Genomic DNA, 13,402 nt, shown 5'->3' on the forward strand with positions numbered 1-13,402 from the left:
GAAGAGAGAGTGAGGCTGATGACTTTGCACAGCCCTGCCTCACTTAAATCCATTTCAGGTCTGAGTCAACACATCACCCAAGTGGTGCCATTGGTCCTCTTCTAGAATGAAGGACAAAAGCAAACAAAATCAAGTAAGTCAACTAGCAAATAGTCAAAACATAATAGATTTTTCTGAGCTAATTTTCTACTCAGTAGCTTTTTACAGCCTTCCTCCTGAGGCTAAGGAGCAGATGACTTAGGATGCTTGAGGTTGGGGGCAGGGACATATATGGTGGAATTAGGGCTTTTTTTTTCTTTTGATTTAGACCTTAATTTCTCATGCACAGACATCGTCACCAGGATCTCCCCATTCAAGATGGAACTGCTTTGTAGCCCCACAAACTCTTTGCTGAATGTGTATGAGCTTCAGATCTGACATTAACCATGCCTAGACAACTGAAGTTTGACTCTTCCTCATTAGGGTTGGACAGATCATCAATATCAAGGCTAAAGTCATCAGAGCATTCAACACTAGCATGGAGGTAAGAAGTTCTATTATCTGATTCAAGAAATTTCAAAGGACTCATGATAGAAAATGCTATCCACATCCAGAGAAAGAACTGATGGAGTCTGGATGCAGATCAAAGCATATTATTTTCACTTTCTTTGTTTTTCTTTTCCCTGTTTTTTTCCCTTTTTTCTGTTTCTTCTTTTACAGCATGACTAATGTAGAAATATGTTTAACATGATTGCACATGTATAACCTATATCAGATTGCTTGCTATCTTGGGGAGGGGGAAGGGGAGGAGAGGAGAAGAATTTGGAACTCAAAATCTTATAAAAAATGAATATTGAAAACTGTCTTTCCATGTAATTGGGGAAAATAAAATACTATTTACATTTTTTAAAAGTTCTGTTTTCTCACGCTTCACAGGTCCTTTTCTTATTCTTGAGAAAAAGTTAATGGGATCATATCTTTATTAAAATATATCTGATACTAGTGCTTGGAAAACCCAAAAGATAAACCTACACTGACGGGCAAACTCACAGATACTAAGGGACCAAATTATCTCCATTTTATATTGAAATCATCTGTCTTTCATATGCCAAGAAGTAAAAGCAATATATGCGTAGAGGGTAGAGGGACTCCCCCTGCTTTCTTCGGCTTCCTACAAAGCAGGAGGGTCTCATTCTCTGTCTCCTTTAGTTTAATTTGAGCCTGCTCTCCATCCCCTTTCTCACTTTCCTTATGCAGACCAGAAGCCCTTGAATCTGTGAAAAGCAAAGTAACTATTCAAAGGGTATTTCTGTGACCTTAAGGGGTTGAGTTTTACTGGACACTGCAGCTACAGTATTCTATGGAGCATTCAGAGCTTCTGACGGCTCTTTTTAAAATAGTCTTAGTTGAATGATATTTCTTTGTTTATTTTTGTTGGTACCTGTTATTTCCTTGGTGTAGGGAACTACTTCCACTAATAAAGATAGATTGGCAACGGTTCTGCAATTTATGGTCTTAGAGAATTGCTTGGGATTTTGAGAAGTTATATAACTTGCTCAGAGTGATACAACTAGTCTATGTCAGGAGTGCTACTTGACTCCCCATCTTCCTAACTCCATGATCAATTCTCTATCTACTAATAGGGCAATGCCTCTCTGTCCTGGCTGTGCTGACATAGTCCCATTATCTGTGATATTTTGGGTAGCCTTTGGGCTCATAAGCCTTGTAGGAACCAGTTGAGGAATAGTTAGATGGCGGTTGTGGTGGATTTGCATTGATCTGGCTATGCCCTCTCACCCAGTTTCCATTGCTACCATCAATCTATGTTTGTGTGTCAATTGACCTTGGAATAAAACTAAATTAGTTAGCTATTTGAGAGGAAAGTCGGGGAAGTAGGGACCTTTACCGATTTCCCAACACCCCTGGGTTTTTGTTTTTAAACTTGATGAGATTTTTTTGAGACTGAGTGTCCCTATATCACCCAGACTGGAAGTTCATCAGCCACTCACAGGCCTGATCCCACTATTGATCAGCATGAGAGCTTTAACCAGACCCATTTCTGACCTGGTTTGGTTTGCTCTCCTTAGACATCCTGGTGACCCTGTGTACCTTACAAAATTGGTGCTGTACTTGGTGCAGACTCATGGATTGGCTTTAGCCACCCTGTCACTTAGCATTCCTGAGCTCAAGAAATCCACTAGCTTCAACACCCGTCCCCTGCCCCCATCAAAGATTACAGGCTTGTGCCAGCATGCCCTGCCTGTTTCTGTTTTTAGGTAAATTCCTATTAATCTTATTTTCTTCTCATTCCAGATGGTTGTTGATAGCTTGGTTTCATCCTTTGTAAACTCGTTTGTTACCTGAGGCCACTTCCAGATCCTCCCTCTACTGCTATTACTGTATAACTTCTCTTCCAACACCTGATTTAGATCCTTGTTGCTGTAATCCAGGGCTTCTTAAAGTTTTTCTACTTGTGACCCCTTTTTGTGTTTTGGCAGCTTTCATTGGTATTGTGTGGCTTGAGGGCATGCGCAGTGCAAAGTGAGCATGCTTTGTGTTCAGAACCAAGGCTGAAGTGAAGTTGTATGATACAGCACAGGCAAGGGACAGATGCCAGAAACACCTCGGATTCATTATGCATTTGATTTTTAATTAATTTTCAGTTGTGCATTCAGAAACTTTTTACTGTTGCCAAATTTTTTGAAACCCCTTATGGGGTTATGACCCATAGTTTAAGAAGCACTGTGTAATCCACCAGTCAGATCACTCTCCTTTCTCAAGGAAACAAATATTTATTAAGTACTTGCTATATGCAGTCACTGTGCTAAGCACTTTATAAAGATAATCTCATTTGATCCTAATAACAGCCATGGAGATAGGTACTATTAGTAACCTCATTTTTACAGTTGAGGACTCTGAGGTAGACACAAGTTAAGTGACTTGCCCAGGGTCACACAGCTAGTAGATGTCTGAGGTCAGATTTGAATTCAGGTCTTCAGTGCCTAGTTTAGTTTTTCTTTATATTTCAATCCCTACCCTAAACCTTGGAAACTTCAATATGTGCTTTATATCTCCTTGAGTCAGATTGCTCCCATCGGCCTTCCAATTCAACAAACTTATCCACCACCATGACCTACACCTTCTGTCTAGTTCGGCTATGGATATGTAGGGATCATCTGTGAGGTCTCACCATCTTGCATGATTGTGTTGCCTTCGTGGTCTCAGACTAGGAAATTCCCTTCTCTTATCATAATCTCTACCCTTCTGTTTCTCCCTCTTCATTATTTTTCCCAAATCTGTTTTTTGTTCTTCATGTGTCATCAAGTCTACCCATCTTTCCCTGTTCTCTTAGTCCATCACTTTTGGACTCACTTTCCTTCATTTACAGTCTCAAGTAAATAAGCAACTAGTTCTACTATTCTCTTCCTGTTGGAAGTCTTATCTTCCTCTAAGGCTCAGCTCAGGTACTAATCCTCCAAATTTTTATATCTCTATAGATAGGAACAGTTTCATTTTTTTTCTCTCTGTATCTCTAGTGCCAAGTACAGTGTTTTGTACATAGTAGGTACTTAATATGGTTTGTGGGGTATTTTAAAAAGAGCTGTCAGAAGCTTTGAATGCTCCATAGAATACTGTAGCTGTAATATCCAGTAAAACTAACCCCCCTAAGGTCACAGAAATACCCTTTGAATAGTTGCTTTGCTTTTCAGAGACTCCAGGGCTTCTGGGGTCTGCATAAAGAAAGCAAGAAAGGGAAAGCAGAGCAAGTTCAAGTTAAACTAAAGGAGACAGAGAGTGAGGCCCTCTTGCTTTGTAAGAAGCCCATAAAAGAAGAGGGAGTTCCTCTACTCTCTGTGCATATATTTCTTTTACTTGGTGTATGAAAGACAGATGATTTCAACATAACATAGATTTATGGTTGATTGGGGATTCTGGTTAGTTGGATTTTGGTTACTCAAAGATTTTAGAGTATAATTAGTATTAATGAGTCCAATGACTTGAAAGGAAGACTAGATTGCTGATTGGTTTTGTATATGATGATGATGACACAAAAATGAATGTCCATCATTTGTAGCTAATGAAAATGTACATTCACTGAACAATGAGCCCATTTCTCCCAATTCTGGGAGGCATGTAAGGTTGGACATCCGGAGTTGCAAAGAGGGTGGTTCTTATTAACTAGAATCCAGATGTTCGTGTTTCTGCCCTCACCTTTGTCCAGTTTATGCCTGAGGGGCTAAGTTTCTACATCCTTCAGATTCAGGAAGAATCAGTCCTTTATTTTATATATCATAGCTCCCTGGGAAATGTATTGCCCTTCTGCGTCCAGTGCCTTACAAACTGAAACAAGACAAGCGGCTCACAGGTGATTGAGAGAAATAAGTTGGTGCATTTGTCAGAGTGAACTATGCTATAGGACATTCTAGAAAACGAAGCTGAGAAGAAGAGCTGTTTTTTTTTTTTTAATGCTTCAGTCTAATACTGAATATAGTCGGTGCTTAATAAATGTTGACTGATTGATAGGCACTAAAGTTCTCTTTCTTTTCATTTTAGGTTGGCATTAAAGTCATAGTACAAGACACATTTACTAGAACTCAGAAACTCATTAGTGTGGCATTTTCTACGTTTGTAGCTAAACCAGTTGGAGAAGAAAAGGTAAATTATCTCACCCAAGAAAAATCTGGTATGTAACTCAGAGATATATTCACAAACTGAATTGGCATTGTTAGTCTATCAACATTCCTACTAAGATATGGAGCTTTATTATTTGTCAATTTTTCTTGGAAGTCATTCTGAAATGATACTTAGCCTGTAGGATCTCTTTAGCCAGATAGCAAAAATAGCACTCGGCAATTTGTGGAAGAGGCAGAAAAAAAGCCTTGTATTTTAAGGATCTGAAGGTCAAACCAGGCCTTCAAAAATATTGCTTACTGGTTTGGTCATTTCTCGTGGCTCTGTAATTCAAAACTGACTCTTTTTTTAAAAGTAAGAGCAATTTAGTAAGCAGTTTCATGTTATGGTCCAATCATTTTTGATACCTTAAGGAAAAAAAAAACAGTCCAAGTTGCTGAGTTACTGAAGTTTAAAAATAAGCTCCTAGGCATGTGTGGTAAATATTCCCATAAAAGAAGCACATGGGTCTAATGTGCCTTCACAGCAGGAGAGCCGGGCTGCTGGCACCATACTGCTCAGGAGGGAGCCTTGTCTTTCGGCTGCTGTGGATACAAATTTCTACTTCCTTGGCTTTCCATTTTTATGGTCAGGTGGGATATAGTCATACGGCAAAGCCACTTAAATGTTTCCTTTTAAAAATGTTAATTTTTTTCTATTTCATATTTAAATCTTACCCTGTAAAGTTCCCCTTTTTCCTCCCTCTCTTTGAAGCTTCCTGGTGCTTTTTCTTCTGTCTTGTCCTTGGGGCCCCATGATTTGTCTTTTCTTCTCTGAAACCTGTCTTCTGCCTGTCTCTCTGTCCATCTCTTTAAATACAGAAATGGGAGAAGGAACAATCTTTATGGTGCTGGCCAGTGACTACAGCAGGGCCTCAACCATGTTGTTTTTCCTTTCTGATGCATTCCCCAAAACAGGTCAGGCAAATGTCAATCATAGCAGGGCACCATTCAGAATCTTCAGGGCTAGCAAAAGGGCCAGCCTGGCCTTTGAATTCAGAGTACCTGGGCCCAAATCCAACTCTGGATACTTGGTATGTGTGTATGTAGCATTCAGCAAACCTTACAGCACCATAACAATACCACCTACTGGGGAGAAAGAGGAAGGGAACAACGATTTGTTCAGTGCCTACTATATACAGGGCACTATTCCTAAGCATTTTACAAATATTAACTCATATCTGCCAGCCAGTATTAAAGCAAAGAAGAGTCTGTCCATCAATAAGCATTTATTAAGCACCTACTATGTGCCGAGTGCAGTGCTAAACACTGGACATACAAAGAAAGGCAAAAACACAGTCTCTTCCCTCAATTTGCATAATCTGCCATCAAAAGAATTTACAGTCTAATGAGGGAGATACGTCAATAACCAGGGACGTATTAGATATATCCAGAGTTGATGGAATTGTCCAGATGCCCTAGTGGCATCTGATTTAGCTTGACAGCTCATTCACATTCATCGGAATTCACTTGAGGATGGAAGTATCAGTTTTTTGACTGAGTTTTGCTTTATGTTTAAATCCTGACTACATCAGAGAACATCTCTGAATTTAAAGTCCCCTTTGCCTAGGAACTATATGGCAGGAAGTGGGTGGGGCAGGGTTTGAAGCATGGCCCACCCTCTTTCTGAATGCAAGAAGTAGTATCCAGACATCTCATCCCTGTAGTCAGCATCCAAAGATGAGCAGCCTCAACCTCTTCCCCTCGCTTCCCCCTCCTTCCCTAAAATTCCACAGAATGGGAGTATGTTAAATTGGAATGCTTAGATCCCATCCAGACTGAACCCTAAAAAATTGCTTTTGAAAATCTTCTCTTAGAAGCCTGGTCACTTGGGGTGTCACCATAATTCTTTGGTTTAGCTCGCTCCTTATCTTAAAGCACTTAAATTCCAATTCATTCACGTGACATTGAGACTGTAAGTGAAAGATCAATGGCCTGGTTTGGTCTTAGAGCCCTTCATGACCCAGAGCAGTTACTGTTTTCTGTCCAAATTGATAGTAGGTGTGGTTCCAGATGAAATTGGCAATGATTAACTAGGCCCAGCTCAGTTAGGCAGGCCTTCAAGCTGGGGAGCATGACACTATAACTGTGCACCCATCAAATGGCCAGATATCGCAAAAGTCAGGTAGCACTTAACAATTTTTTTCTAATCGCCACCAAGCCTTTATTAAGTGCCTACTATGTGCGAGGCAGGATACAACACAGTCATTATTTTTGTTTGCATAATAAAAAAATATGACCATAAATGACCATGACAGTTCTATTCTGGATGCTATCCAAACATGATGTACTCCATTAGGAAGACTTGTCATCCCACTATGCATTTATACATTAATTCATAGCTCAGCACTTACTTCTAAGACATTCCAGTTCCCTGAAATCTTTTTTAAAAATCAGAATAGTAATTATATTATGAAAACTATTTCTGGCAGTAAAAAAAGATAAACTCCCAATTTAAATGTCTTATGCTAATAATAGTTTGTTTAGTGTTTTCAAATGATTTACATCTATATAGATGAAGGAACCAGAGATGAGACTCCATTCCCCTACCTCCATTCTTTTGCACATAGTATTATCCTTCGTGCCCAGAATGCTCCCCATTGTCAGTTTCACCTCTTAAGATCCCTGACTCCCTTAAAAAATCAGCTCAGGTACCATATTTTCCATGAGATACCTCCCCCAGAATTGTTTATATTTATTTATCCATGTGCATGTTATTTCCCTAAAGCAAAATGTAAGCTGCTTGAAAGAAGGAGACATTTTCATTTTTATCTCTGTAGTTCACATGAATATGGCACTTAAGGTTTTGAAAATACATATATTGTGTCATTTGATCCTAACAACAACCCTAAGAGGGATGTTACTAATATTGTTGTTATGTTATCTACAAAATCCCCATTTTACAGAAAAATAAACTGAGAATGAGAGAAGTCAAATGACTTGCCCAGAGTCACACAGGTAAGGAAGTATAAGTTCCCTATCTTTCTGACTCCAAATCCAGCACTTTATTCCTAGTGCTTAGCACAGTACCTAGCATGTAGTTAGGGTTTAATAAAATGCATGTTGTGTTTAATTTGATTTAATCTGAAAAACTTTTCGTAACAAAATTTTGTCAGGAGTTTGTTATGTGGGGACAGCTAGGTGGCTCAGTGGATAGAGCTCCGGCCTTGGAGTCAGGAGGACCTGAGTTCAAATTTGACCTCAGACACTTGACACTATGCTATGTGACCCTGGGCAAGTCACTTAACCCCGACTGCCTCACCAAAAAAAAAAAAAACAAAAACAAAAACCAAGAGTTTGTTATGCGGAGGCTTATTTAAGTAGTTTTGATAGACTGAACTTCAGAAGACAAAAAAAAAAGTGACTCATTAAGCACCATATAAATGTGAACTACAAAGGCAGAAATGAGAATAATGCCTTCCCTCATGGGGTATATGTTCTACTGCGGGGGGGTGGGGGGGAGAATGAATACACAGGAAAATAAATACAAAATACATTTTTGGGGGAGGAGGGAGCCGGCATGAGCAGATAGAAGGATCAGAATAGGTCTCTTCTGGAACACAGCAGCCCTTGAGCTGAGCTTCGAAGGGAAGTAGGAAGGCTAAGAGGCAGAGTTAAGGACAGAGAGCATGGGGGACAGCCTACGCAAATGAAGAGAGGTAAGAGATGGGAGGTCTTTCCCTTCCCTTTTTCCCATTCCCTCCTTTCATTTAAAAATCAACACAAATTTAATAAGCAATTTGAAAACAGAAAATAAAACTATTTTTAGCCTAAGGCAATTAAATTGGCATCCTTTTTTCCTACCAGAGAAACACATTTTGAAAAGTGCTTCAAATATTATGTTTGAAATTATGTGCAGCTAAACCATTTAGCAAAATGATCCAGGCTACCCATTTTGATTTTGTAGGTTCATCTAAAGCCAGTGACCCTCCTGACAGAACAAGATCAAGTGGAGCATGATCTGGCTTCGGAGAGAAGGAAAGTCAGACTCCAGCAGGAGGACACCTTCCAAAGCCTGATGAAGGACAGCAGCAAGTTTGATGGTTAGTAAGGCTCCTCATAGACACCCTGATTGAATGGCTACCAAAGGAAGAGGATTATGTTTCAGGAGCCCATGCATGTTCACTCCATGTTGTAATTCAACACTCCTAGTGCAGCCTGAACCAGATTTAGACGTAATTGAGAAATGCTTAAAAAATAAAGAAAAATACAAGAAAACATAGATAATATTACATTTTAAAACCAGATCAATATGTGGCATGCAGGGATCCTTATGTACAGATTAGTAGCCTCTGTTTTTATTTGAGTTTGACACCTCTGGTCTACAGCAGGGCTTCTTAAACTTTTTCCACTTTCCACCCCTTTTCATTTTGGCAGCTGTTTATTGGCGTTGCATGGCCTGAGGGCATGCACAGTGCAAAGTGTGCATGCTGTGTGTTCAGAACAGAGGCTGCAGTGAAGTTGTGAGATCTAACACTGCCTAGCACTGCCAGAAACACCTTGGATTCATTACGTGTTTGATTTTTAATTAATTTTTGGTCATTGCGCTTTCAGAACTCTTTCACTGTTGCCAAATTTTTGTGACCCCGTATGGGGTCGTGACCCACAGTTTAAGAAGTGCTGGTCTAGACTCGGGGGTGTGGAACCTGTGGCCTTGAGGCCATGTGTGGCCCTCTAGTCCTCAGGTGCAGCCCTTTGGCTGAATCCAAACTTCACAGAACAAATCCCCTTAATAAGAGGGGATAATAATAAAACTTGGACTCAGTCAAAAGGCTGCACCCAAGGACATAGAGGGCCACATGTGGCCTCAAGACCACAGGTTACCCACCCCTGCTCTAGAGAATACTCCCTAGCTATAGGCAGAGCTGGATTTTCCATTTAAGTGAAGCTCATTTGCTCATCCCTTTGGGATCTCTGTCAAATCCAGGCCCAGGCCACGTGGCTCATAAAGAAGGCACCATCTTAAGCATGCTTTGGGTGCAGTATGCCAATTATCTTTCTTTTTCCAGTTTTACAATTCTAACCTCCTATTGTTACCTACGTTAAACCCCAGCTTCCTCCCTAAGGACCCTCCAGGACTTACTTTTCATTCCATTTGCAGACCTGGAATGATTGATAATACCTAGAGTTCAGGAAGGATCACACTTTTCTGCCCATTGGCTTACTCTATCCCAGCTCTAGGTGCTCTTATGTTCCAGAAGGAACTTAGACAGTATTTCTGAGAATTTTTTGTTTTGTTCAGTTATTTCAGTCATGTGTAACTCTTCGTGACCCCATTTGGGGTTCTCTTGACAAAGATACTGGAGTGGTTTACCATTTCCTTCTCCAGCTTCTGGGGATTATGGAGTCCTTGACTAGAAATTGGAGTCATTAAGAATACCAATGGTGCACTCCAGATTATCACTGCTGAAAGTGGAAGATACGAGTTTCAAAAGAGAAGGGCTAAGTTGGGAAGTGAACAGAGACTCTAGATTTGGAGAGAATAGATTTCCAAGTGTTCAGAGAAAGGATACGTAGGATTCTATCGTCTAAAATTCTTTAGGGGAAGTTGGCTGATGAATCTCTCAAAAATAACAGAAAATATGAAGACAATTGAGATGAGGAAGAAAAGGGAGCAGTTGCCCAAGGAGACTGATATAGATTGCTAGGGAACTAATAAGCAATTTGGTTTAAAAAAACTGTGTAGAATTTGGAAGCAAGGGTTAGAGACTATGGATCAATACGAAAGTCCTGTAAGAATAGTGTCAGGAGTATTAAAGCTCAAAATGAGTTGAGGCTGGCAATGAAAAACAAATGCTAAGCAAAACCACAACCAAAAAAGCTTTTCCAGACCAAAGACAGGATAGGTCCAGTCTTCCAGGTGGACATGATGAAGATAACAAACACCAGAAGCCCAACTACTCTGCTCATTATTTTGCTTTTGTTTTCTCAAGGAAGGAGAATGATCTTTGGAATGGGGAACAGAGAGGAAAAATAGGTTACAGGATGCTTAGACAAAAAATACCAATTGGTAAGAGAGTACTTAGTTGCCCTCAATGAATTCAAGTATGTAAACTAGATTCCAGTGTGGAACTAGTGAATGTAATTACTAATTAATCATCAGTGAGATTTGTGAAATTATAGAGAATTGGAGAGGCTCCCCAGAACAGGTGGGAAAATGTCTTGTATTTTCAAAATACAAGGTATATACAAATGATTATAAGCCAATGAATTTGACTTCAATCCCTGACAAAATTCTAGTTTATATTATTGAAGAGATTGTTTGAACATTCAGAGGGGGACATAGTGATCACTAAGAACCAGCCTGACTTTTTCAAGAAAAATTGTGCTAGACTAGATGCATTTCCTTTTTTACAGGGTTACCATCAGGAGACTTGTCAGGGGAATGTAGACAAGAAACACCTGGCTTTCAGAAAAGCATTATAAAAAACATAAAGTCCTCCTTGACATTTTTGTGAATGAAATAGAGAGATAAAGACTAAATGACAGTGTGATTAAACAGGTTCAGAACTGTTTGAATGACCAGACACAAAGACTAGTGAGTGTTTTGTTTTGGTTTATTTTTCCCAAAGAGAATTCAGTGTTAAGACAGCTAAGTGGTGCAGTGGAGCATGGGCATGGAGTCAGGAAGACCTGAGTGCAAATCTGGCTTCAGACACATACTAGTTGTGTGACTCTGGGCAAGTCACTTAACCCTGTTTGCCTCAGTTTCCTCTGTAAAATGAGCTGGAGAAGGAAATGGCCAACCGCTCCAGTATCTCTTCCAAGAAAACCCAAATGGGGTCATGAAAAGTGGACATAACTGAAACAACTGAACAACAACGAAAGTCAGTGTTAATTGGAGGGAAGTATCTAATGAACTGTCCCTAAGCTATACAATAATTTTATTCCTGTCTTAGACTCTATCAAAGGCAAGGTGTAATGTCTAACAAATGTGCAGATGGCATAAAATTGAGAAGGACAACACATACAGCATCCAACCAAGCTAGATTATGGATCACTTCTAATAAAATTACATTTAATTGGGATAAATATAAAGTCTTGTTCCTGAGCTCAAAATAATAGCTTCACAATAGTATGGAGGAAATGTGTCTAGACAGATGACAGAAAATTATTTGGGAGTTTTAGCATTCTGGAAGTTCAATATTTGTCAACAGTATAACATGCTAGCCAAGAAGGCCGATACAATCTTGGGCTATATTAAGAGAGACATAGAGACCCCAAGGAGGGAGCTCATAGTACTGCTGAATTCCGTTCCAGTCAAACCATGTCTAGAGAATTGTGCTCAGTTCTAAAAGTCAAATCTTAGCAAATATATTGAAAATCTTGGGCAAGTCCCAGGGAGAGTGACCAGAGTGGCAAAAAGACCGGTGACCTCACCTCTACCTTGTGGCTTCTCTGGATTTCTTCAAGCCCAAGCTAGATTCCCACTTTCCACAGGAAGCCATTCCCAAACTCCCTAAATTCTAGTGCCTTGCCTTTGTTGATTATTTCCAATTTAACTTTTACCAAGCTTATTTGTACATAGTTGTTTGCATTTGGTTTCTCCCCATTAGATTGTGAGCTCCTCAAAAGGAGGGATAATCTTACCTTTCTTTGTATCCCTGCTGCTAAACATGGTGCCCGACATATAATAAGCACTTAATAGTGCCTATTATAGACTGATCGAGTGACACTTGGGAGTAACAGGACTGTTATCTTCAGATAGTTAAAGGGTGGAAGTGGCATTAGTCCTGTTCTGCTTGGCTTTGGAGGATCAAACTAGAAGCAGATCTTCCCAGAGGCAGATTTCAGCACAATGTACGGAAACATTTCCTAATAATTAGCATAGTCCAAAAACTGAATAGGCAGCAATGACTATAACCTTAGACAAAGGAGTCATGCATTAACCCTATCACCACCATGAAGCCAGCTAGCCCCAATACACCCCAATGCAGTTCCTCACACTGTTGAATCTTTTTCTAAAAAATAGTATTTTATTTTTTTCCCAATTCCATTCCAAGACAACTTTTAGCATTCATTTTTACAAAATTTTGAATTCCAAATTTTTCTCCCTGCCTCTTCTCCTCTCTTTCTAAAATGACAGTTCATTTGATATGGTTATACATGTGCTATCATGTAAAACATATTTCCATATTAGTCCCAGTTGTAAAAGAAAAAAACAGATCAAAAGGAAAAAAACTGTGAAAAAGTAAAAAAATTATGCTTCTATCCGCATTCAGAGCTCATCAGTTCTTTATCTGGATGTGGATAACATTTTGCTTTGTGAGTCCTTTGTACTTGTCTTAGATCATTGTAGTGCTGAAAAGAGCTGAGTCATTCATAGCTGATCATTACACAATGTTGTTGATGCTGTGTACAATGTTTTCCTAGTTCAGTTCATTTCACTTTGCATCAGTTCGTATAAGTCTTTTCAAGTTTTTCTGAAATCAGTCTATTCATCATTTCTTATTGTACAATAGTATTCCATTACATTCATATACCACAGCTTGTTTAGCCATTCCCCAACTGATGGACATTCCCTCAGTTTCTAGCATTTTGCCACCAAGAAAAAGGCTGCTATAAATATTTTTGTACATGTAGGTCCTTTCCCCCTTTTTATGATCTCTTTGGGATGTAGACCTAGTAGTGGTATTGCTGGATCAAAGGGTATACACAATTTGGTTGCCCTTTGGATATAGTTCCAAATTGCTCTCCAGAATGGTTGGACCAATTCACAGCTCCACCAGTAGTCCATTAATGTCCCAATTTTC

At 39.5% G+C, this 13,402-nt stretch overlaps 1 protein-coding gene across 1 annotated transcript in view; it reads left to right on the forward strand.

Moving 5' to 3' along the window:
- Positions 1–13,402, forward strand: part of ACOT12 (acyl-CoA thioesterase 12) — a 74,071-nt gene that overhangs the window by 18,514 nt on the left and 42,155 nt on the right. Inside the window, 3 exon segments of the mRNA XM_027864321.1 lie at positions 463–523; positions 4,534–4,635; positions 8,557–8,692. Coding sequence (XP_027720122.1) covers positions 463–523; positions 4,534–4,635; positions 8,557–8,692 — 299 coding nt within the window.

The sequence above is a fragment of the Vombatus ursinus genome, unplaced genomic scaffold, assembly GCF_900497805.2.
Source record: "Vombatus ursinus unplaced genomic scaffold, bare-nosed wombat genome assembly UNPS02014774.1, whole genome shotgun sequence".
Taxonomy (NCBI): domain Eukaryota; kingdom Metazoa; phylum Chordata; class Mammalia; order Diprotodontia; family Vombatidae; genus Vombatus; species Vombatus ursinus.